The sequence below is a fragment of the Tetrao urogallus genome, assembly GCF_951394365.1.
Source record: "Tetrao urogallus genome assembly, chromosome: 20".
NCBI lineage: Eukaryota > Metazoa > Chordata > Aves > Galliformes > Phasianidae > Tetrao > Tetrao urogallus.
In genome coordinates this window covers 6,753,017-6,778,544 of record NC_136833.1, presented here as the reverse complement: position 1 = coordinate 6,778,544, position 25,528 = coordinate 6,753,017, and the positions used below count along the sequence as shown (strand labels likewise).

The 25,528-nt window shown below is 41.6% G+C and overlaps 1 protein-coding gene across 1 annotated transcript in view; it reads right to left on the bottom strand.

The window, feature by feature from the left end:
• The window catches only part of PIGL (phosphatidylinositol glycan anchor biosynthesis class L), a gene marked incomplete at both ends in the record, with an annotated part of 53,920 nt that overhangs the window by 25,293 nt on the left and 3,099 nt on the right, over positions 1-25,528 (bottom strand). The window contains one exon of the mRNA XM_079545311.1: positions 24,066-24,165. Within this exon, the coding sequence (XP_079401437.1) occupies positions 24,066-24,165 (100 nt within the window). The remainder of the gene's footprint in view (positions 1-24,065; positions 24,166-25,528) is intronic.

Here is a 25,528-nt window from a genome sequence, read left to right as displayed (position 1 = left end):
CTGTGGCCCACTGAAATGTGGTTTGGGCAGCAGACAATAGCGCAGTGTGAAACGCAGTCAATTCCACTCACGTCTTGGAGAGGCACGTAGATCATTAAAGTTCCTACCTAGTTCACAAAAACGTCCCAGAAAAACATCCCAGAAAAACAAAAAAAAAGAAAACCACCAATGTTTTTCTGAACATCCGTTGGTGAAGTGCATTTCTGGCACTTATCCCAGATGACTGACAAACAACATCTCTCAGCATTATCTGGTAAACTCATCTGTACACTTCTAATAAAAGAAACAACTTCAGACACTCAATTGTCCAGCATCCCAGAACACAACTGCCAGGCAAGGGCATACACGAAGCAGCTCTTCAGTTCTATGTCCTCCTAAGAGCAAAACGATGTGATGGAAGCACTCAGCAGAAAGATACAGCACCCATGGACTACAGCAGTCAGCAGCCTTTGGCAATTTTGCTCCGTGTTCCCAGAACCATCTGCTCTTGCCTCTATCTCCCATCTGGGAGGTGATAAACTGATCTGAAACCAAACAGGATGGACTCATCCCAACACCCAGCTCCTTGGACCCACTGATTTACCACCTCAGCACATCTGTGCCACTCTGGTATTTCTGATAATAAGAACACAGCACATTCTCCCCAGATCATCACCTCTATCGTAAGAAATGAGCATCGCAAGGCCTGTATGGAATCACCAGTTAGCTCTAGAATATCTCATAGCAGTGCTCACGTCCTAGTCTTTGTCATAGTGCCTAGGAATTAATCTGGAGCCTGACAGTCTAAGATGTCCTGATTGAGAACAAAAGGCCCAGCAACCCTACAATTCAAACTTATGTTTTACATTTGAAATATGAACCACCAGGAATACAAGGACTGTGAGGGACAGACCACAGGACTTCACTCTTCCCTTCCTCATTTCTTTTGTTTTGCAAAATGCTTTGAAAGAAGAACAGAGCAGCATGGCACAGCTTGGGACAGGGAGCATTAATCCACGCACTGAATAGCCAACTCCAACCACCAAGAAGCTGCCTGCACAAATCCAGGCACTACTGGCTCAAGGGCAGACCCCCAGTTTCAGAATGCTGGGAAGGAGGGCTCACTCTCCTGGCAGAGCTGCAGGAAGCAGACAGGTGGAGTGGGGATGCAGTGTGTTCTTTCTAGCCAGGATTTAACTACAGCACTGACACATATAATGTGCCCAGGTGGAAAGGGTACAAAGCCAAGGGAAGGAACAGAAAGTCTCCCTGCAGCAAAATCCTTCAGAGGCAAATGGCTGAAACACCCCAACACGTAGCTGCTGTTTCATCACAATGTTAATAGTGAATCCATTTGCTCTTGGAATAAGAAATACATTGTGTTGTATAGCCAAGAACTGCAGTTTCAATCCTGCCTCAGGTAAGTCAAACAGAACATTGATGTTGGCTTATGGCATGGGCTGGACTCTCTTAAACAAGGAAAGCTGAAAGTATAACTACCTTTACTGAAACTATGGGCCTTGATTTAGTCCATATAACAAGCAAAGCAGTCAGAAACCTCCAGAGAAAGCCTGCAGCCAAATCAGTCCCTCAGCCACTTCAATTAATCATCTAGCAAAACAAATGTGGAATAGTTGCTTTATGGACATTTATTTGTCATGCCAAAATTCATGTAACTGCAACTTCAGCAGAGATCTCAATGGGACGATGGCCTGATTCCAAATGCAGCTTCCCATGTCACAACGTGTCAGCTTCCCAATACCAATCCCATCCAAAAAGAGGTTTCCTGAATCCCCAGGCTCCCACAACAACCATCTCCTGCAACTCTCTTGACCTAAGCAGTGATAATGGAGCATTTTGTCTTGAAATCCTGGTGTAACCACGCTATATAACACTGAGGATGCTTGGAGCTGTCTAGTTAGGTGCTAATTTTGTTACAGCCATCAATTCACTTCCTCTTATAAGACAGCTTGTACCTAGAAGTTAAACATCTAATTGCGAGCTCCATCCCACAAACTTTACAGACACGCAAAGATTCTACTCATGCAAACTGCAGGCACTGTCTTGCCAGCCCCACTCATGTGCATGCCCCAATTAAATGATTACATGAGCAAGCTCTCAGCCAGTCCCTTCTATTTCCCTGGAATCACTGAATACCCGCACCGCAGCCAGGCCAGAAACTATGCTCGGAACTCAATTTGCGGCAGCTAAGTGGGACTCAGCAACAATGAACAAAACCAGCACAACGTGATGACCTTTATCGTTTGGGCTCCCTCTCCTCCTTGCTCGGACTCCACGCGAGCATTACACAACAGCTTTGCTATAGCAACGGCTCCGTGACCGGCAGTAACCCCGGCCGTGCTGCACGCCGTGCAGCCGCTGAACTTTGGCCCAGTCTCGGGAGCGAGCCTCCCACCCGCCTGGCACCGCGCGCCGGCCTGTTTACGCAGCTCGCAAGTGGGAGGCTCCTGGCAGCCTCCCTGCAGCCAGCAGGATTTCTAGGACCAGGCCAACATTGCCAAAGGCCTGAAATGATTAACTCTTGGGAGCTGGGCTTTCGCGCTCCGGCGGTGCCTGCGAAGGGCCCAGAGAAAGGAAGCTGCCCAGCGGGAGCGGTGCTTCCCCCGCAGCACTGAGTGCCGCAAAGACGCTCAGCGAGGGGTGACGGTAAGGAAACCTATAAGCTTTAAAGTAGGGAACAGCATCTTTTCTTCTTAATAAGTCACAGATGAGCAAGGATAATGAGCCGGGAACATAGTAATACCCCATTGAGCACTGCATGCCAGGAAATGCACGTACCTGCATCATACGGGGGTGCAGGAAGCTACTGGTCTGGAACTGGGATTGGGCAATGGCTGAGTCCTGGTCTCTGCTGCACGTTACCAGTAGCAGAAGGCACAGAGTTCCTCGGACACCTCATTAAAACAGTTGTTACAATCTCAAAGCACAATCCTGTAACAAAAGGCTGCAGATAACCAACCTGCAGCCACACCACCACCGTGCAAACAGCACCAACACTTCAGCACATCATTTATTTCCACACATTAACAGACACTCATTAACTAAACCCCTTACAAGTCTGGTATGGGGCAGTAAGCATGCAATAACCTCCACATTTTCTAATGAGTAACTCAAGAAAGAGCTCAGGCAGCTCTCCCTCAAGAGCCTGAGGCCACAGAGCTGAGTGGGAGCAGAGCGTGGTTGGAGCAGGAGTCCCTGCACAGCAAAGCTGCAACACCCACACTCACTCCAGGAATACATTTTATTGCCTGGGGCAAATAACAACCCATTTTTCAACAAGCTCTGCAGAAGCTCATGTCTTCCTGCGTGCTCAGATTGCACAGAAAATCTCTTAATCACCACGTTAACAGCTGCAAATTAACCACTGCTACACCAATACCATAGGAGCTGCTTAAAGTACCCCTAAAGCCTGCCAATGGTCAGCATGCCCACCTCTGCATCACCTACTTGTACTCTGGGCTGCAGTGATAAGACACAGCCCTGGATGACTGTTTCTGTCAATATTCTTGACTGCTTTCTCTTGTGTTCTCATTACCAGGACTAGTCAAGTCCTGAAACACAGCATTCTCCAGTAAAACCTGGTTATTCCCAGTAACAGATTGTATGGATTTCTCTCCTTTGCTATGATGACCAATTCACTACAGCAAGCCTGGATTCTGTAGACACAGCACTGAAACGCAGGAACCCCTTGGTAGTAGAACCCTCTCTAACAGCTACAGCTAAATATGAATGTTTCATTAAAAACAGAGGAAAGAAATTTGTTAGATCCTAAACACTGCAGAACCCTGAATCTTACGCTGAGAGCCTGTGATTCTGTCTCATCATTGCAGAAAGAGGATTGTTCTCCATCCTTTACCAGTAAGGCTGGCTGAATTCTCTCATTATCATGGATGAGTTCTGCATGTATTCAACCCTCTTAGCACACACTCTGCAAACCTTCAGCTCAGACCAAACCACTGGCTGCCAATGCTTCATCTTGCAGTATTATATAATATTTTTTTCCAAGGCAAATGATAAAGCAGCCTTGGCAGCCCATCATATGGCTATTTATGAGAACAAGAGAAATGCCAAGTATTTGGCTTATGAAACAGAAATAGTGGAAGAAAACATTTATAGCAATGCTACTGTTTAAGACCATAATTTATTACAGATGTGACCCTTCCTTCTAATACAAAGAACTAATCTCACTAATGTTGTGTAATGACGTGAACTAGAAAGGACTCAATGAAAAATATATCCAGCCTAAATAGTGAACTGCCTCTTCTATTTCCTGCCATTTTGTACTCTGAAATGAGCACAAGTTCTGATTTTTCAAGCATTATTTGCCAGACTTTTCAGTGCTCAGAAGACCTACAGACTGATTTACAGGAAAACGTTCATCCATAATCTGAAAACAGACTGAATACTTCTAGTACAATTCAGTTAAATATTAACTATTGAAGAAGAGAAAACGCACATAACTCAGCCAAGATTTGTCAAGCTTACAGTCACAGAAAATGTAAAGAATGTGCATGAAGGGCAGGCTATGTAATCAATTGAATGACTGCAATGCAAATAATAACTGCAGAGAATTAGACTGCAGCACTGAAATGAGAGAGCACTGAAACCACTGTGCAAGGAGTATGGCAGAGTGAGAGTTAACACATGACTTGTTAGAAGAGGGGGCATGACTTGGCATGGAACCATAGCCAAACTGCCTTCATTTCATGCTTCAGTTGGCACAGAAGGATCAGAAAACAAAATCTTCAACCCAATTCTGCTTTGGTTTCCTACACTGCAGTCTAAAATAGATTTTTCTTCCTTTTAATCAAATCTGACTGAAGAAGTTACAGCAGAGAAAGACGCTCAAAGGTGTGCAGAGCAGAATTCATTTCCCACATTTCTGACACCTTGTACAGTAAAGCTGAGGTTATGGATCATATATAACTCACTAATCTGAAAAATACCTTTTTTCCTAATGTGTACTGTGAGTCTGTGACAAACAAGAACATGCACACTTCCTATTAGCTTCAAGTTCTGCTTTCCCCTTTTAAAAAAAAGCTACTGTTGCATCATTGAAACAATCATGTTTTTCACACAAAGTTGTGCAAAGACTCAAACTGGCTTTTGTATCTCCTCCAAGACAACAGTAAAACTCCATGAGAAACCAGTAAATCCCATCCCACTCCTTTGACATTATTTTAGGTATCTTTTGTACTATTGTATTCATTATAAAGAAAACATCTGTGTCTTCTTAACAATTTATCAGCATTACTTACCTCCTACCAGAATACTTAGTACCTAGTTTTATTCACAGTTGTTTCATATTGGAAATTCTGCATCGCTGGCACTCTTTGTTGGTCCTTTGGATTCTCTCAAACAAAATTCCCATTCGTTGATGGAACCACATTAAATTTACTTTCAGCCTAGCAACTGTTCCTTTAAGAACCTTATTCTTTTGATTAGTTTGCTCTAATCTGAAGAGCTGCTCCCACCAATTTCTACTTCAAGCTTACACTGGAACAGAAAAACTTCTTAATTTCATGTATACTGATTGAACGAAGGCCAAAGGGAATAGAACCATTTAGCTTCCACGTGAGTACAAAAGAAAGGCTTCCTTGGCAATATAATTACAGCACACAGATCTTCTAAGAGGAAATGAAGTACAGGGATTTAAAAAGATTAGACCTTACTTCCCCCCTTTCCTTTTTTATGAAGGGCTCTCCTTCATTCACTGCTTCCAGTCTAACAGCATACAATGAGAAAACTCCTACCAAACAGGAATTGGGAGTGTTACAGAAAGACATTTAATTGGATTGGAATGTGTCAATGAGTTTTTTTTCACCACAGGTCCACCATTCTTATTTTGCCCACCTGCAGCTCTAGCCCCTTCCTGAAACTGATTAAAGTAGAAAGCAGTGCTTTCTGTTTCTGGCATGTTAACAAGGTTATGGGCAAGCACATACTATACTGTTCAGGATCTTTGTGAGGTCACATACAGCCTGGTTTGAAGAATCTGATCCATCTTGGTTGTTGCTGTCAAGGAGACCTAAACAATATTTCAGCTATTACAAGAGCTTGTTTGTACAAAGAACTGAGCTTCTGATCCATCACATCACCATTCCAACCACCAGATAAGGCTGCAGAACAGAAAGGTGAGACATTTAATGCTACTAAGCATATCATAAGCAGGAGGAGACAACTGCAACACATGGCAGAGCTAATTAAAGTAGGTTACTTCACTAAACACACTTACTCAAACTTCTGCATATCACGTTCATAACCTTGTCTTTGTCTTGAATGCTTATTCACCCAAAGTAACTTATAAACATTTACTATGTGCCATTGATTTTACATCTTTATTGCTTACAGACTCCCTGGGGCTTTCACTGGCAGCAGACAGGTTATAAACACCTACTGTCATTATGTCACAATTATAGGATCTCTTCCGATGGTCTGTTGGTTACAAGGCACAAGGTGAAGCACATGTTTTGCCTATTAAGTTAAAGCATGTTCAAATCTCCTAACGTTAGAAGGCTGTCTTTGTCTGTACAATAATGCAGCTGTGGACATTATCCTTCTAACAATCACCCCAAATGCTCAGTGGAGATGCTTTACACGTTGTAATAAATAGAATCAATACAGCCTAGAGTTAACTGCGCTGTCACGCAGCATGAATAAAGCACTCCAATGGATACTTTTGGCTACTGTTCAACTGGGATTTGATCACTGCTACTGCTATGCAAACTGCATTTTAAATGGCACATCTCATTTCTGCCTCCTGTTATTACAAATAAATCCTAAGACTACTCAAATTGGAAAAGCTGCACGTTTCTGTTTCTTCCTTTGTCCTGTGTGACAGAGACACTCCAGGAAAAAGACAGGTATCGCTGTAGAACCATTACTCTGGGTAGGGCTATGGCAGACAGGTGCTACACAAAAACTCCTCAACACATTTTTAAAAGTTAACTTCAAATCATTTGAATTCCATTCATGCATTTTTCCAGCCCCAGAGCGCACCTCTTTCTGCATGCTGCACAATGAACTTCCATGCAGTTGACTGCTGTCCCCTTACTTGGCTTTGCAGTGTATGTATCCCTTAGAGGACCTCAAAAAATTGCTGCCAAATTTCTCAACATGGTCACCTCTCCTCTGCCATTCCAAACAGACAAAGGTTGTTTCAGTTCACTGCCAAGGCACCGAAGCATGCACAGATCTCAGCTGATTGCAGAGCCCAGTAACGCCCTGAGGCAGGAGAGACTGTCAGCACAGCTGTCCTTGTGTGCTAAGGCAAACGTCCTGCTGGGCAATCTCTGAATCAAAATGGAAACACATCTTCTGAAATGCATTAAGGGCAAGGACAAGGATTGTAAATAGGCCAGGCAGGAAGAAAAAAGAAAATAAAATTTACAAGGTATTATTAGAAGTGTTTCTATTGGGTTGTTAGGAAGTACCTTGACCCTGATAACGTTTTGACAGCCTAAGTATTCTTAAGTATTTTATTTCTCTTTTTACCTGTTGCTAGCAGGAGTATATCTGAGTGACCATCTTCTGTGCCTGCCTTGCTTCAGACACACAAGACCAGAAAGAATATGTAAAAAGCTCTTAATGAAGAGAGGTGCAGAGATCTGCATGCTAATGGCAGAATTAGTTCTTGCAGGACAGCTTGCTGCAGCAGCACAGGGCAGCTGGGCACCGAGCTGCTCTAACACAGCAGAGTGGGGGGACTCATAGGAGTGAAAGAGATGAGTAAGGAATGCTTCCATAATAATGTGCCACTGTCAAATGTTTTGCTGAACACACAGCCACTGTACCCTCCTTTTGAGATGGAGCAGACATTATGGATGTTGCTATATGGCAACAGTGTGACTTGGAGAGGACAGAAGACCCAGCAGCGCTGCAGCCAAAGGCAAACATTCTGTTCCATACTGGAGATTTGCTCACAGACTTGTCTCACACGCCACACTCAACAGCAGAAGCAAACTGGAGCAGTGCTGTTGCCCAGGTTTTGTCCACAACCAGCAAACATGACTACCTCCTAAATCTAAATCCTGAGGGCTAAACATTCCCAAATACATTACTGTTAATGAAGATCATTTTAAGGCCAACCTAATCTGGGCTACATTGTTTAAACATTAAGTTCTGAAGGTTTACTTCTCTAATCTCTCTCTTTTTTCTTTTTAATTAATTTTCTGGTCATCTGTGGCTTAGGAAATGATTGATTCAGTAGATATCTACTCCCACATCTGGGCTTTCTTTAAACAAAGTCACAAAAATGATGAATCTTCCCCAGCATAATACTTTGTTTCCCATGTCCATGCTTTTGGTATTTAATCATAGCTAGAGGATCACACACTCAAATCTCAGCATGTACAGTTCACAGGATAAGCCAAAAATCATTTTAAGCTGAAGGCTTGCCCAGACATCTAATATCTTATCACAAAAATCTGAGATTTTCTTTTGCTCTGAGTCACCGAGCAAGAATTTACTTCACGGAACATTTGTAGGGAAAAGAAAAAAACAGCCAGTGTGAATCAATCTCCAAAAGCAGGCAAAAAGACTGGCACAGAGCATGGCAGCTCCAAGCTTGTGTCTCTCTATCGGGCTGCTCACAGGGCCAGCTGTGACACTGCAGAAGTGCCTCACAGGCAGACTCCAACAACGTGATAAGGGCAAAACACAGCCATGAGCCTTGGTGATGATGTACTACTTTTCACTTACAAGGAAATTCAGAAACACTGGGATTAATCCAGCAGTACACGCACAGCCAAAATTCCAACCCAACTCTGTGTGCAATGTGGGACAATTTAGATCCACACATTTCAAAGAAGTGATTTAGTTTCTTTTTCCAAGACCACTAAGCATAGAAGTAGCTAAGCATAGAATTTAAGCTTTCTTCTATTAGCAAGCAGGGAGTGCTGTATTTTTCTCCACTAGGCAAATTCTCATTCACAGTTTGTGCAGTTTTGAGTTGAGATGGAAGCTGGAGCTAAAATTATATTAGAACTTGTAGAAATTGATGGAAAACCTTACAAAAAGTTAATATTAGTCAGAGATTTTTAAAGCTAGCTGGGGCCACTGTGGTCATAATTCTCACTCAACATGCCACATTACAGCTCAACAGACCTCATCCAACAAATCTTCTCTTCATGCAAATTCTCCTGTATCATTATTGGGTCATTTGGATACAGCATGGATACAGCTCAAGCATTTTAGATATCCCGTTATTAGGCTCATCCTTTTGTCATCCTTCTGATGACTGCTCCCCCAGTGTCTTCCAAACATCAACATCTTACTTTGAGATACAGGCTTTAGATCAAGATTTACAAGGCAGTATTGGCAGTAGGTGGATGGTTGGACCAGGCAATCTTAGAGGATTTTTCCAACCTTAATGATTCTGTGATTCTATGCAGAACCAGAACAAGAGGCTCCCAAACAACCTGAGAAGAGGACCTACCCCTTTTACCTCTGCTCCCTCTAACTTCTGTTATTCTCTTGCTCTCACGACCTCATTCACATTCATAGTTACAGCACTGCCGTGGGAGACCATGTTTAACTGCCTATCTGCAATTATTCCCTAAGAGCTTCTCAGTGTCACTTCACATAGTCAGTGTGCCCAGGGGAAATACAGATGCACAGGTGAAGAGATTTGTTCAAGAGTGACAGTGCACAACATCCATTGAGCTAAGCTTGGCTTAAAATAAAGGAATCTTGGCTCTCATTTCCACATTCAGGTTACTGAAAACACAGCCACAAGCAAATGCGTGTGTAATAGTCACTTCAACTCCTTCATCTGTTTAAGTGCTTGTGGGTGCTGGTGAAGAAGAGAAAACAGCTCCAAGATGCAGCATCAGCAGATCGGACAGGTACTTCCTGCAGCCATGAAGTTCATTTTGCTGGTGAGATAAAGAACTGATATCCCTGCATCTTTCTTCAGGTTCTGCTGAGAGGGCAAAAAACAGCCATTGGTCTTTATTTTTCCACTGCTGAACTGAAGCACGTGAACTCACTCATATGGATTCAGTATTTGCCCTTGAACTGGTGCGAGCTGCACTTGGCACTCTCCTCTTAGATCAATATATAACCCAGGAGTAATCTTATCTGTTAGGAACAGGGATATTGGGGGGAGGAGCACAGCCTCTAGAGGTGAGGAGAGCAGCTCTTCTAAATGTTAATGAGTTAAGAATAGAAAGGTCAAATGCCTGCCTTATCAGAAGGCCCCGTGCGCAAACAGGCACCAAGCTACAGCCATCAAAGCACAAGCTGGGTACAAATGTCAGGAGTTGGTTATTGCAGCTGCAAGCAGCAAAAGCAGAATGGTGGAACTAGGAAACCTCCCCAGCCATATCTAGCTAATATACGTCATGGGGAAAGTCCAACTGCAAAGGCTGGCTGGAAATTGCTCAGGTATTACAGCTGCTGTGGAGCCAGGCAACACTTTTAAGTGGTGTGAAGGTGCTAAAAAGGGTACTGTGAAAGGATATAGTGAGTATCAGAATGAGCCAGCGTAGAAGTGCGTATCAAAACGCATCGTACATCAAACATCCTGTGCTGGCAGAGCATTACACTCTTGCAAGAGCAATCTGGTGCATCTGTTCTCTTGGAATGAGAGTATAAGACAAAAAGTCCTTCCCCACCTCCTTGTAGACACACAGAGCACTAAACATAGCAGAAGCTATCTGAGAACTCTGTACAGAGGGTCCACACAGCTTCAGCTCTGCTCTACAATTCCTCTTTAAGCATAATGCACAAAAGATTGGGGTGGAATAAGAGATGAGACAGCACAGGAAAAAATATATCTCCCTTAAATACCAAAACATTTTTAGCCCTGTTCTAATTAATCCTCTTATTGACATCCAGGAAAGAGGCTAAAAGTTGCATCACGCTGGATGATAATCTTCTTGCAGATACAAGCAATCAGTTTGAAGCAACAACAGAATATACCAAAAAACACCAGTGTGTGTGTGTGTTAGTTACTCTGCTGTGAGTAATACTGCGTGAGACCTGTACCTACAGTTTACCAGTGCTTTCACCTTTACCTGCAAAGAGTTCTCACCAAAATCAACACCAAGGCAATCCCCATTCTGAACAGACCAGCAGCAAGCAGTCATGTTTAAGAGCACTGTTGCCTCTCTCCCAGTGCAGGGGGTGACCCATGAGATGGCTACCTGGCTTTGGAAAGCAGACACAGGATAGCTACCTGGCACTGTTCCTTCCTTACTGCAGAACAAAGAGCACCATTCTAGTCAGCCTGTTCCCAGCTGTAAACAACTATCAAAGGATAGGGTTAATTACTGGTTAAAACACTAAGCAGCAATAACAACTACAAATAATGCAAGGCTAAATATATTTTATCCTACAAAAGGGATAAACAAAGTGCTCAGAAATCGTATTCTAACCATTAAGTAGCTATTTTAATTGGTATAAGATTACATTGAAAAAACAAAAAAGAAATGCACTCATATGAAGCCACTGTTCACTGAAAGACAATTTTGGTTTAGAGCTCTCATGTTTGCTCCACAGAGCAACTACTCTGCAGTTAACTGCACTAGCCTCTAACCCCAGCCATAGGAGAGAACATCATAACCTACTTAAATTTGCAGACTGCATCCTTTATGCAGCAGAGCTCCCAAATGGGCACAAATGGCTTATTTCATACACCAGCATTACTTGGCATCTGTTTATCCTGCAGTCTCCTGTAAGCATCTGTTCATTCGCTGACATAGATGCTCTGCTCTTCTGCATTACCAACCTCATTTTCAGCCCAGAAACTTCAGAGTTTATTAATTTGAAAGAGCACAAATACACAGCAGCATTTTTTATACAGATGGTATTAATGAGTGCTATTACCAATCGCTGTTTCAACCCAGAAGCTACTGTATTTTCAGCAATAGCTCCAATATGCTAACAATTTTGAGGGGAGAGAAAGCCTCTGTAGATAAAGAGGATTTTACGCTTGTTATTCACAGCAGGAACAACCAAACTTCTTTACCCTATGAGTCACATCCCAGAAGCTTCACGTAACTGACAGCCTCTGAGAGCTTCCCTCTAACAGCCCATCCTCAGCAGGACAGAGAGCACGCTGCACTGACTGTGCAGGAGCACACAGAAGATCAACAGCCCAGAAAGTCTCTTCCATCCGACGCTTCTTGAGCTAAGAGCTGAATTCAACTTAGTTCAATCTAGACAGGAAGGAACACGATCCAACCCTTCCAGCTACTTAGTGACATTTTCTGAGCAGCTACAACTTTGAATGGAGGAATTCTTCATCCTTGAACGAAGCTGTGGAGATTCTCCTACAACCCCTTCTGCCTTCATTACACAGAAGGCACTGTTCAAATGCTGCGTCAACGCGGATCTCTGTGGTGCGTACGTGCCTGCCAGCTGCAAGTCCTCCCCATGCCTCCCAGTCTGACGTGTGCTGTCACTTTCTTGGCTCTCAGTCACGGATGCCAGCAGTGGAAGAATACAATGGTATTACAGAAGGACCAACTTTTCTCTGTCAACCCTGTGTGACACTTGCACATTTAAAAGATGACTGCATGAGCACACTTCCTGCAGCCAGAAGTGTTTAAAGATTCAAAAGCACTGAACAACTAAAATATACGGCCTTGCACAACACTAAAAGCATGCTCAGAAAAGACAGCATGCAATTTTCTGACCTTTAGTATTTCCATGCTATCATTATTTTGAGGTATTCTGCTCTTCGGTTTTAATCTAAGACTGGCATTTTAAATTTCACCATAATAAACTTTCTCTACAGCCTTTGCATCTTCATTATTCTGTCTATGCAAGCCACAAGGTTATTTTTCCTCCCTAAATGTCCAATCTGCAGGGAACGGTTGTGAAACTCCATTATTTCCAGGAATTGCTGGCAATCTACTGCTGCCTGTTCTCAGTAATGCCCATATTTTCCTTGTTCAGCTTTAAAAGCCAAACTTGGTTTGCAAAAATGTCTGGCCTTCTCAATGCCAGGACTGAATAAAGACTAGAACAGGACAGAATTAGATGTTTCTACTACACTGAAAAGCCATTAAATCACATTAAAGTTCATAAAACTACAAGAATATAAAACTGGAAATAGATTTTGGTCTTACTATTACTCAGAAATTTTTTGTAGACTTACAAATAGCTTTTCCAAGCTCCATCTTACCTGATCCCTATGATCAAAACAAAGTACATCTTCTAAAGTTATAAGCACTTGGATTTAGATTATTCAGTAAGGTCAACGTAATTGTAAAGAGAGGCAGCCTGAGTTCTCCAACATGCATGATGTCTGCTTCAATAAGCAGAAATAAACAACACTGACATCTATTCTCAGCCACCCAGCAAGAAAACGTACTCCAAGGTTTTCATGGTTGAGAAAGTCTTAAGATCCAAAAAAGATTTCAAATGATCCTGCATCAGCCATGATCTGAAAGTTTTAGTAGAAAATTCCCCATCTAAATGTTACCTATGTCATTGTGATCTCTGCCACACATTGCAATTGGGTCAGAGAAAACAAGGGAATTACTCCAGATTTACTTTGGCAGATGAGGATCAGAATCTGGCTGCATTCAAGCAACAAACCAACAGCAGTAAAAACCTATACGAGCAATCATCTGCAGATTGTCTAAAAGCAGTCAAGATCTGCGATTCTGAAGCACTTCAGTGACAAAAGATTCCACCCCTATTGTTTTTCATCTCCAAAATATCTTGGACTTCTTTATGTGCTTCTGAGGCTCTCCTGACAGACACAGCTCTGAAAACAAACCTAACAAATTCACAATTTCTTGAGCTCCCCCCTGTAGCTAAATATCCTTGATTTCAGTTTGGGAAAGCAGTAATACATGAAGCGATGTCTGAGGCCTGCTTTCTGGGAAGAGGAAATCGACCATACACGATGTCAACTGAGTTCACTCCTAAATGCAAACCACATTGGGCTGTGGAGCATGATAATAAAAACCCGCTGACCTAGTTTCCTGCAGAACAAAATCCTCTGTCTTCCCTCCTCCCATTCCAAACCTAAATCTGATCTCCCTTCTTTGGAGAAAGAAATTAACCCTTTAGCTAGAAAGGAAAAGACTGATGATGAGCTTCAACACTTACACAGCATTGCACATCACTACATATAAACAAAAGTATAAATAATAAAGTATATAAACAATAACTAGGCTGTGAGACATGCACAACTTAAAAGGTCTCTTCCTCCAAAGAGATTTTTAAGTGTGAAATTTCATGCTTTAACCATTGCTTGGTAACCCTTTTCTATGTATTCTCTATGCAAGCATAAAACCTTCAATCGTGACGTGGCAAAAGAGTAACAGTGCAGCTGAGCTTTCTGAGAAACTGCTCCATCAAGCCACTCAAAAAAAATGTCTATTGTTCTCAAATTCTGCAGTGTCAACGTGCAAGTCATTTTCTGGTAGATGAGAGTTGATTATATTCACTCCAAGTGTTTGGCAAAAGCATTCACTTTTAATGGCTTCACTTCCTCGGTGATGCAATGTTTCATTTAAAGGGATGCCTGGGGGAACTTCAGAATGGACACAGAATGCAAAAAATAACGGGGCATGTCACAACAAACTCAGCCAAGAAAATACAGATGGGAATTGTCTTGTAAGATGCTTCAAAAGGCAGCACTGGATCATACTCCTACAAAGCAGCATCTCACTGCAGTCAGCCAGAATTGTTTGCAGAGCCTCAGACTGCTGAGACCACCTTCACCAGTTCCCAGTGCAACAGTCAACTGAAGCTTTCAATCATCTGTCAAATAGGGCTTTATTTTGGGAAAGACCAGAGATAAAGAAGAATGCTTTGCTTAACTGCTAAGCAGCTTTACAAGCAGCCTTTTACAATGAGGTGGCAAAAGCACAACCTGCAAGTGAAACTGCTAACAGAGCTCTGTGCTGCAGCCAGCACTTTCATCATCATTACAAGCAAGAAGGCCACGCTGTAACTAGTTTCTTTATACATTGCTCCTCCAGGAGCAGAGATAGCTTTGCCTGCACCCAAACAGTGCATGAATCTCCAGGACCCGAAACCGCTCCATCATCATGGAGCTCCATCATCATGGTCCATTGGCATCTGCAAGGTGCAGCAGCTGCCTCCTGACAGGCTGTCAGTCTGTAAGGAGAAGTTCAGGAGGCTCTGTTTTGTGAAGACCACACACCTTCATTGACTAACAGACCACTGGAAAAAAAAGACTGGAAAGTGACAACTAATAGGCATCTTCTAGCAGTACCATTTCACTTATGTAGTCGCTCTCTCACTTGGTCTAACTGCAGGGAAGCTGTTAAAGAGGACAGGCTCACAGAGCACAGAGCACTTAGCATGGTGCACTGAACTAACGCTGTAACCTTCAGGCAGTTTGAGACTTAAAAAAACCAACCAAACAAACTGGAATAAATTGGTCTGCAGAAGTTGTCATAACTACATCTGTTTTCTGGATGCTGCATTTTCACAGGTAAATACCATAACAGTTTCTGCTCCAAATGTGGAAGAAAAAATTCAGAGTTCTCATGGAGTCATTACAAAAATGGGTCAGGGTCAGAAACATCGTGATGGAAAAAGAGCATCTTATTCATCATCACAGATCCCCAGGGGGGTTTGAGTTGTACATGCTTATTTTATTGACAAAAACAAGTTTTAGCTTCTATTGTCTTACAGAGGAAGAGCAGCCTGAATTCAATTCTGGATCACACATCATCTGCAATTTGAGCCAAATCCTATCCACACAACTTTTATTACTGGGAGGATGTCAGAGGCAAAAGGCACAGCTGGATATTCAGATCCCAGACTGAGTTCTGCTTGTTGGCAGTTAGACAAACCAGCTTTTGATTTGTATGTAAACAGAGCCAATCTGAACTGGAAAGTCATTAAGAGGAAACATATTTTACACAACGCCCATTGTACAGTTGCTTTTCCAACTTTCCCTATCCTAATATTTTTTTTTTTTGAAGACAACTCTGTCTTCTGTTGTCAACTGTTTCAGTGCCAATTTCTGGTCTTACTGAAGTGAATGGCCAACTCCTACTCATTCTGAGGGGACCAGAAGGTGGTACTGAAGAAAGAAGGAAACAAATCCAAGTTTCTACAACTCCAGTTCTACCATCTATGCAGAAAAACTGAGTTGATGGAGACCCAAGCACATGTTGTATTAAAACAAAGAATTTGTAAGTCTGCATAAACAAAAGTATCCTCACAAAAACCCACTGAGCTTTTACAGCACCTCCAGTCCAAACGCTTCTATTCCTATGAAAAATAAGATTTTGATCAAGATGTAACTAATGCTTTTTTGCAAATCCTTTTTTCTGTTTTTATACCATCTTTAATTTAAAGAGAGCCAGAAAGGTCCAACCAAATGCCCCGAAATTTTTAGGGCAAGGGGAAATAGCATGGAACTTCCCTCACACCACGATCCTGTCTCAGAGGCCCCAGTATTGTGGACATCCTTCTTCTGCAGCCCAGCAACTCAACCCCTTGAGCCTATCAGAGGAGAGGATGCTTCCCACCCATCCCTCAGGCACTGCACACACTACTTCTCAAGTTCCCTTACTGGCTGCCAGTGTAGGAGATGCCTTCTGACTTCAATGGGATTTTGAAACCGAGCTGAAGAAATGAGGATTATATTGCTGGTATTCAGCACAACAGAATATCATGGCATTTAACGTGGCCCAACAGCCTTCAATGCTGTGCCTTGTAATTGGAAACATTCTGTGCTTTATAAGCCTAATAAAGTTCCCAAGACTCAGATACTGGTTATTCGGTCATTCCTCTGGTGGCTGCCAGAACTAGCAAAGTTAGATGAAGGGAACAGGGGTAGAACAACAAGTTTTTAACACTGTGATACCCCTGGACACACTGAAACTGCCACAGACAGCCTCAGCTCTCACAGCCCTGTTGTAATTGAGGCGCTCAGCATTTTGTATTGTAGCTACAATTAAAGTAACGTTATGAGAACACAGAAAGAAACCACAGCTCGTGTGAACAAGGCAGTAACCCTCAATCCATTGTGAGCAAGTTTAAGTGTTCTCAGTAAAAAAAACAAAAACAAAACAACAACAAACCAAAACACATTTTCCCTAAGTAAGTTGAGTCCAAATAGAGACTCAAAAGGTGAACTCATGCTACATTTTTTCCTGTTTGCTTCTCTTCTCTGAGTAACTTAGATACTATTTGGTCTAACTGGTACTCTTTAAAGAAGAATTAACCATTTTACCTTCTGTCCTAAAAGATTCCAGTCTGCCTATAATGATCAGCAAGGCATTTACAGCAGCAGGATAAAACGAGTGACTAGCAGAGACAGTGCTGGGCATTGCAGTATGGATTATCAAAGCAGCAAACCTTCCATAGGCAAAGGGGAAATGCTTGTCATTCTCCATTAGTCCCTCAGAGCATCTATTGGCAAAGCACACTGTATTGTTCCACTGCATAACTGGCAAAATAAATAGCCTAACACAGTTTGTCATGTTTAAAAGCCATGGTATAACTGGGTATAACTTGAAAATAATTTTAATCTAATGACTGTGCTCTTCTGCACTGGTAGCTCACTTTACTAGCACCAGTGAACAAAGTCCACTCAAAATAATGAAATCTTACATTTTGTACTGGAAACCAACAAACACATGGGCACGTCCTGCGTGGACACAAGTGGTCTCATTACAGAACTGCTCCAGTCAGCATATCTGCATTATCAGGAAACAGCCAGCACAGGACACTGACCACTAGCAAATTCAGAATGGGCCACTGAAGCTTCCTTTGCATCAAGACCACAGCTGTCTTTAATGAACATAAGGCACTTGTAAAAGCCATGAAGAAAAGAATAACAAAAGGCATTTCTGAAGGCACAAACTAGGTAAGAACAAAGAAGTGATTCCTGGTGGTTTGCCCCATTCTAGTGATTTCCCTGTCTTCAGCCCTAGTTGCTTTTTTGACTTTTGAAACATAACTTAGTATGTTTGACTTGTTTTCTCACTATCAACTTAGCAGTGCTGATGGTTTTTGAGCAGAATCAAATCTCATCAGCTTGGAGGAATGGCTGGGATATTTCATATTTCATGTTTTGGGATCAGTACTGAAGTTTTCATTCTGCTAAAATAATCTTGAACATTTTAAGCATAAATCTTGACGCTTAGTATTTTGATTAGAATTCCATAAAGACATTTTGTCCTTTATCAGCACTTCTTCCCTTCCCTCAACACTCATTCAAAGCCCTCGGGTTCTCTGGGCAGCCTCTTGCTCCTAATCAAACCCTGCTGTGACATCACTGACATGTGGGCTGCCAGGTCTCTGTCGACAAGCAAAGGAGAATCCTTCCATTTGAAAAGGACCACTGCTCATTTTCTGCAGCAGCAATCTGGGGGCCATGTCCCTGTAGCACCAAAAGGATCGTTTTCCCTTCCACCACAGACCTTTCCCCCTTATTGTACTGCAGGAAAGTTAATTATGCCACGAAGCTGAGAAAGGAGCTGATTCATGGGAGCTCCAGGAAAGCTGAAGGGTAGATTTCCTTATAGAGGAAAACATCTAACTTAGGACAAAACAGCCAAACCTAACATACTGCAATACAAGCCTTTGTTTCAGAAAGCAGCTTTCCTGGAAGGCAGACAGACACCTCAATCCCCAGAAGTATTTCCTCTTAAATTATTGCATAGAGCAACACTTACAATAGCAGACCTCTAAAAGCTGATTTCAATGTAAACCTTTTCATAAAGTGCTCCAATGACCTAAAATTAGGAGTATAAGCTGCCACGTGGTAAACGTTTTAGAAAAACGTACTGATTATAATGTCAAGCAGAGCATGTGGCCAACTATTTCATTACCTTCTCAGAAAGGCAACAATTTCAAGAACGCAAGTAAATAGAAGTGAAATTTGTGCATAGTCTTTACATAAATATCAAGGCAGCCATCTGACTAAGGCTCCTTGCTTTCCTGTGATGGTAAAGAGGGTTTGTATTCAAATATAGATTGATTTCATTGTAATACACTCTGAATACGCAACCAATTTTCATCTAAGATTTTCTGATCCCCCAATGTCATTCTTAATTAGAGAAAAATCCACAAAAAAAAAAAAATAAAGACCTTTACAGTGCTTCTGGCATAAATAAGATCAAGAAAACCTGTCATCACTGCTGAAACACACAGCTCTTCTAGAAGAACTGCATGGCAGCACTGTTAATCAGCACATAGCTTCAGAATTAGCAGCATAACAGAATGTCTAAGTGCAATACCACAAGGAACGTAGGAAGACATAATGTAACCAATTACCACAATTACTCTAGCAGAATAAAAACTATTAAATACTGAGCCTAAAATACAAGAAGGAAAGAAAAAGGATCAAGGAATAAAGAAAAGCATATGTAGAATAAATGCAATTATAACAAAAATTCCAGATACGTTTAGCAAGATGACACAGGTCTGCAAATGAGTGAGTCAGAAACTGGTATGAAATCACTGCCAGTCTTCCCAGGAGACTCAGAGGCCAGGATTTTGTTGCTGCACTTCTTCTGGTCCTCCATTTTCAGGCAGGCTTTCTTAATCACAGTACAAATTCTCACTGACAGCTTGCACAGAGTTCTCACGCTCTCAGCACCCTGCATACAAATCCATAAAGCCATCACCAAACAACCTAAGCACAGCAAAACCCAAACTGGATCAACTGGACGTACTCCTGCACTGTCCACGTGTAAGTTTTCAAATTCTAATCCAAAGGTTGTTACATATTTCATTCTCTGAAAGCTCTGAGGTGTTTTTGTATCCTTCTCATTGTCCCAGTCAGACTCACCCACTATTTAGGGGTATATTTTTCCCATGACCTTACAGACTCACTTCTCTGACACGGGGCCTTGTAGAAGGAAGTTTGTCACAAGTTAAACACAAGGAAGTGCAATACAGCCTGTTTACCTTGTACGGAAAAAAACAAAAACAAAAACAAATCCACACACAAAACCCAAGACCAAAACCAAATAATTTTTATATAGTAAAAAATACTTAAAAAATGTGAGCTTTCGTGCTGCCTCATAAAGAACTCACAGCTCGCCTGCAATTCTGTACAGGCAGACGTCTTCTCTACTGTGCACGAACCAGAGCCCTTGTGAACTTAAGTGAAATAATAAGAAGTGTATGCAGTGCCATTTCCATGGAAACTCAGAAACAGACGTAATGTTACTTGCTGTAAGTCTCTGTACTGAGTGGAAAATTTTCTACTTTTCCCCATTTTTAGCTATTATTTTCTTTACAGTGTAAACTTGGTCCAAATGTTTTTCTGTCACATAAAAGATGCAATTAGTCCTACTTTCTGTCCACTCCAATCACAAACAAAAGACTCAGAAGCTGCAGTAAAATGCCTGATACTTATCTTTCCATTAACTCAAAACAGACATTAGAAAAAAAAAAAAAGAATCATTTTGGCTTCGTTTTTGCTCATTCTCTTCAGAAAGTGAAAATAGCTTAGAAAACATCTCCTGTTTACATGCTATATTACAGATTGGAAGGGCTTTGGCAGATGTGCCCAACATTAGTGGGAGCTTAAATAACTTTTCTTATTAGATCAATTAGATTCCAATGTTTTCCATAAAGCAGGAGGGAGAGCTTGCTGCTCAGGAGCATCTATTCACAGATTAATTACTTACAGGTAAGTATCAAAATCACTGCATTTCATGAACTTCAGCTGATTTGTGGGGGCCTCCAATCCCTATAGCTGAAATGTGGGTACAGTTCGGCACTGTATTTGTGCAGAAGATTTGAGATGCTGTTAACTGTAAGTATATCAAACGCCCATTGAAGAAACAATGCAAAACAGTTGTCTGGTAGAGACTGAACCAGTCCTGCCCTGGTTGTACTTGATATAGTCATTGTTCAAGGTAAGGGACTGCTTAATAAGGGCTTGGTCTTTAACACAGATTTCACCATAGACAGACTAACTGAAGGTTTCTCTCTACAGGTTCACCTGTAACTCAAATGTCACGTTGATTTTACATCTGCCTGGCCAAATGAGATTACAGAGCACATCAATCAGCTTGTCTTTCAGATACATTCATTCTACATCTTGAAACTTCTACTCACTCACTTCTAGATTATGCAAAGAGAGGAGGAAACAGCATGACTCAGCTCTGCACTACAATGGCTGGAGCAGATCCAGACCGAGCAATCCTTTGGGCTTTCCTTTCCAAAATACAAGTCTGCAGCTTGGATAATGTAAAGCATCCAGTGCTTGCATAAGCAATGTTAATTGGTAGCATGCCAGCTACAGTCCTTAAGCATTGTACTGGTTCTTTACACAAATGCAAAATTATCTTCTGGAGAGTCAGGAAGAGAATGAAAAAAAAAAAAAGCCAAAGGATTTTGATCTTAGAGATGGCATATGGATGGCAGAACGCTGATGAGAACAGCCTTACAAACTGTATTCCCTACATACTAATTTCCATTGAAATTTAGCATGTTTCACATCAGACCATAGTGGCAAATACTTCTGTATTATGTGTAAATTAGAGAAGGGGTAGCAGAGGCATAGGAAAGCTACTGACTGGAAGGAATCTGGGAACTCTAAGTTTAAAGAAAATCAGCCCCAGTGCTTTACCTAAAGCAATGAAAATACTTCAAAAATTCAGTGTCATCTAAAAATCATTCCTCATCACCTACTACTTTGCAAACACCTGATCCACAGATGTTTTTCATAAAGTATCTCCTCTAGATGAGTTACTGCTGAGCGAATAATGCACTATAAGCATGCTTAACTTGTCTGTATAAGCAAGCTCTGAACTAAATTCAGCAAGAACTTCCCTTCAGGTTGGCTCCCTGAATGCACAACAAAGTTAGATGACTTGGTGGTTATCTCACTGCAACCTAACCTCTGAAATAAATGTCTCATACCTGAACTTGTTTCTCAGAACAACCTCATGCAACTGTAACGTTACAATATAATAGAAAGCACAGCAGTGATAGCAGGGTAGCAAAGTCCCAGGCTGCAACAAGTGAGGAGAAGCCCAAAACCAGCAGCTGTGGCCACAGAAACAATAGGAAAAAAAAAAAAAATCTGCTTACTTCAGGTAGGCAGGGATCTCCAGCAAGACACCTCACCTCCACTGCCAGCCCTTAAATGAGGTTTGGGAAGGGGTGGATCCTGGCTTTACCCCTTCTGGTCACTCAGGTGAATTGCTTGCACCTGAGCTCCCCTACGTTGGCCCTGCCCTCCCACCAGGTGCTCAATTACTGGTTCAAGACATGACTTAGCATTGCCACTACAACATCCTGTGCCTCAGAACTCTGGGCAGTGATACAGATCAGTCTTTTCAAGCAGTGCGTCCAGTAGCAGAACTCACACATTGGTCACTGATTTCATAAACGTGCATATCACTAACAATGAAAGCACCAAAGGGAAACAATCCAGTTATTTCTCTGAAATCACCCTCACCTTTCTACTGAGCAAACTGCAGTGCTACTTGCAAAAAGCAGTCCTCTGGACTGTGTGCACTGGGAGATGATTGAGCAGTACCAGGAAACTTGCATCACAGAGAAACCAAACTCAAACTCACAGTGCTTTATAGCATGAAAGACAAGCAGGCTTCTGGGCTCAGTGTAAATTGCAAAAGACAGTTCATTTAGAAAACCTATGCTCAGCAAAACTCTATGAAAAACTATGCAGCTTTTTTCCTTATTCCCCCAGAAAAAAAGTTCTGGGTACTATCATGTAATTGTACTACAAAACATGAAGCTACCCCAAGTCAGTTCATGAGAAGCAAACGGAAACGTCTCTTTCCATTCCAAAGGAAAAACAACTCCTGTGCTGTTTTCCTAACAGAGCTGAAAACTTGGAGAGAAACCTAAAGCTAAAAAAAGCAAAGAACTCAAGAGGATTCATATTCTGGACTGTGGTTTCTGTTGCCTTAGCTCAAGGGAAAATACATTCATGGGAAAAGGGCCTGCCTGGAGCCAGGCTTTTTTCAACTCTGACTTTTCTAGTTGGTGTGGCCTTAAAACTGTCTTCTTCGTAAACAAAAATGTTCTTTATGAATTTCATGATAGCTGTTTACAATTGAAACAACTGGTTGTACTGTGCTTGCTAGAAATCACTATTTATTTCAGTAAACATTAACCCCAGATGGGCAGAGATTGGGCAACTTTAGAGGCCTTGCAATGTTACCTTCTGAGTTTTACTGATTCCAAGTATCAAATCACCTTCTATTAATGCAGTGTCAAGATAATTCCAAAACAAATAAGTGTCAACTTCATCACCTACCTCCATATCTAGAGAAATAAAAATCTAAAGAAAACAACACATATTAAAAACAAACAAACAGAAAACCCATACAGAAACTGAGAAGACATTTCATCCATTTCAGACCATCCCATTAAACGCAGTCAACCACCAGCTCACCCACGGATGAAAAACTTGTTGGCAACTAACAAACCACTCAAACATATGAACAAACAGATTCCAAGCAATTCTATTTTTCTGTCTCCCCAAAATACACCCTCAGGAATTTCTGCTGTCAGGGTGGCTTCTTCGGCTAAAGCTGGCAGGATTCTCATTTTATAAAGTGCTCTGATGGCTACCAAAATAACATAGGCACTGCACTGTTTTACAGACAGCACAACTGCTGATGTGTTTATATGGTTATCTTATCATGGAACACAGACTTCAACTATCTGCAACTATGTTATAATCACGTGGGAGAATAACTGCAATGTAATGGTACTGCCAATCCTCCAAACAGTTTTATTTTCAGCACAAACTTGCCTCTGGCAATTCAGAGATTTCTTTGTGTCTTGGATAACACTGCAAAAATTGCAACAAAGAGCGATCGTGTTGCCCAAACACACTGTCCAGACCCCCTACAAGTTAGTTAGTTATCACTACTTGAAATGCTGTATTAACAGAGTTTCCTCTAAGGACAGTAATCCCCACTATATTCTTGATTTGCGTTCTGAATTAATTAGATTTTCTTAGCTAATAGTTTACATAAATATCTCATATGATCTTTTTTGACAGTCCTCAAACCAATATGTATAGAATGATAGAGTCAGCTGTCACAGAATATTGAAGTGAACTTCACTTCTTGTTTAAAACCAGCATAGAAATAATACTACAAATAAAGCCTAGTTACCTGTGATCAATGACTGTTACATTGGACGCAGGAACCCCCAGCAGACAACAACTTTGTTCCAGTTCTTTCTTACGAATCTCTCCTTGATTGTAATAGTTTCCTGCAAATAACAGCAACACTGTTTAGTTTAGCATGGAGAAAAAAAGACATTTACTGGTCAAATAGAAGTTTAGAAGCAGTTGCCCAAGCAGATTGTTCCAGAATTGCTGTTTGAGAGATCTCCCATGTCTTTAGCAGAAGCATGACTTTGGCTATTACTAAAAGGAGGACAATGGACTGCTTGGACAACCGGTCCGGTTAGACATGGCACTTTCTGATGCCTTTTCCAAACAAGCTCACACCAAAATTTTTAGCCTTTTAGCAAAAGGAATTTTTTGTTGTTGTTGTTTGGGCTTTCTGTTTTCTCGTGTTGTATTTTTTGTGAATCCCAAAGGCTAACTCTGCTTGGGGGCGGGGGAGGAAGGAGCTTTCTAAGGGTGTCTGCATGGACAAACAGGTTGCAGTTATCTGAATGCAAGTCACCAACAAAAACAACCCAGCAAGATCTTCTCATAAACACAGAAGAAACAGCCTCTCCAGTGAGGTGACTAAAACTGTTATCGCTGGCAAATTTCCAGGTTGTCTCTATGAAAGAGGTTAGTGGGACCTTAGTCCACTTTAAAGAGAGGTATTCAAAACAAATCAGTAATAATTAACCTCCTCAGGAAGGGCAAAAGAACCACTCCTCCTTCACTATTAGGCATGGTACCATGAACTCCCACCTGTGCTCTTAAAAGCACAGGCCCACAGAATCAGGCTGAACAGCCAGGTCAAAGTCCTCAGAAAGAACTGCTGGGACAACACTTGGAAAACTTGTCCTGAGTTGTATTCCTTAGGTGATTATAATAGTTTATAGTACACCCTGGACCACTTCTAATGAACAGTAGGCACCACGTAACACTAAGATACTGCAACAGAACACAGTGATGAAATTAAGAGGATTTTAGGGAATGAAGAATTCTAAAAATCTGTTTTTGAGATGAAGATTTCTCAGAAGTCTGCATCATTCACAGAGGACATTCCAGCAGAAGTTACAATTGCAAAGAACTTACAGAACCAAAAAAGGCAGGAACCTACTTTAAGGGTATTTTGGAAAAGTTAAAACTTGATAGATATTTGGAGACCAACAGCTGGTAGGGAAACACTTCAAGCACCGTCTCCTTTGCTGAAATCTTTTCTTCTCATCTTGTCCTCACACTACTTTTTTTTTTTTTTTTCTTGGAATCAGTCATGCAAAGTCTATGCCAGTACTGCAATGGTCCCTTGCAATATGCTACCTGTGCAGGACAATATTTGCAGCCCAATTTTAACTTTGCAGCAATTAAATGATAAAATTTAGCTGTGTATTAATGTATGATTTGAGTCTGTAGTCAGCTGTCTTGAATTACACCAGATTTTTTTATTGTTTTGGGGATGACTCATCT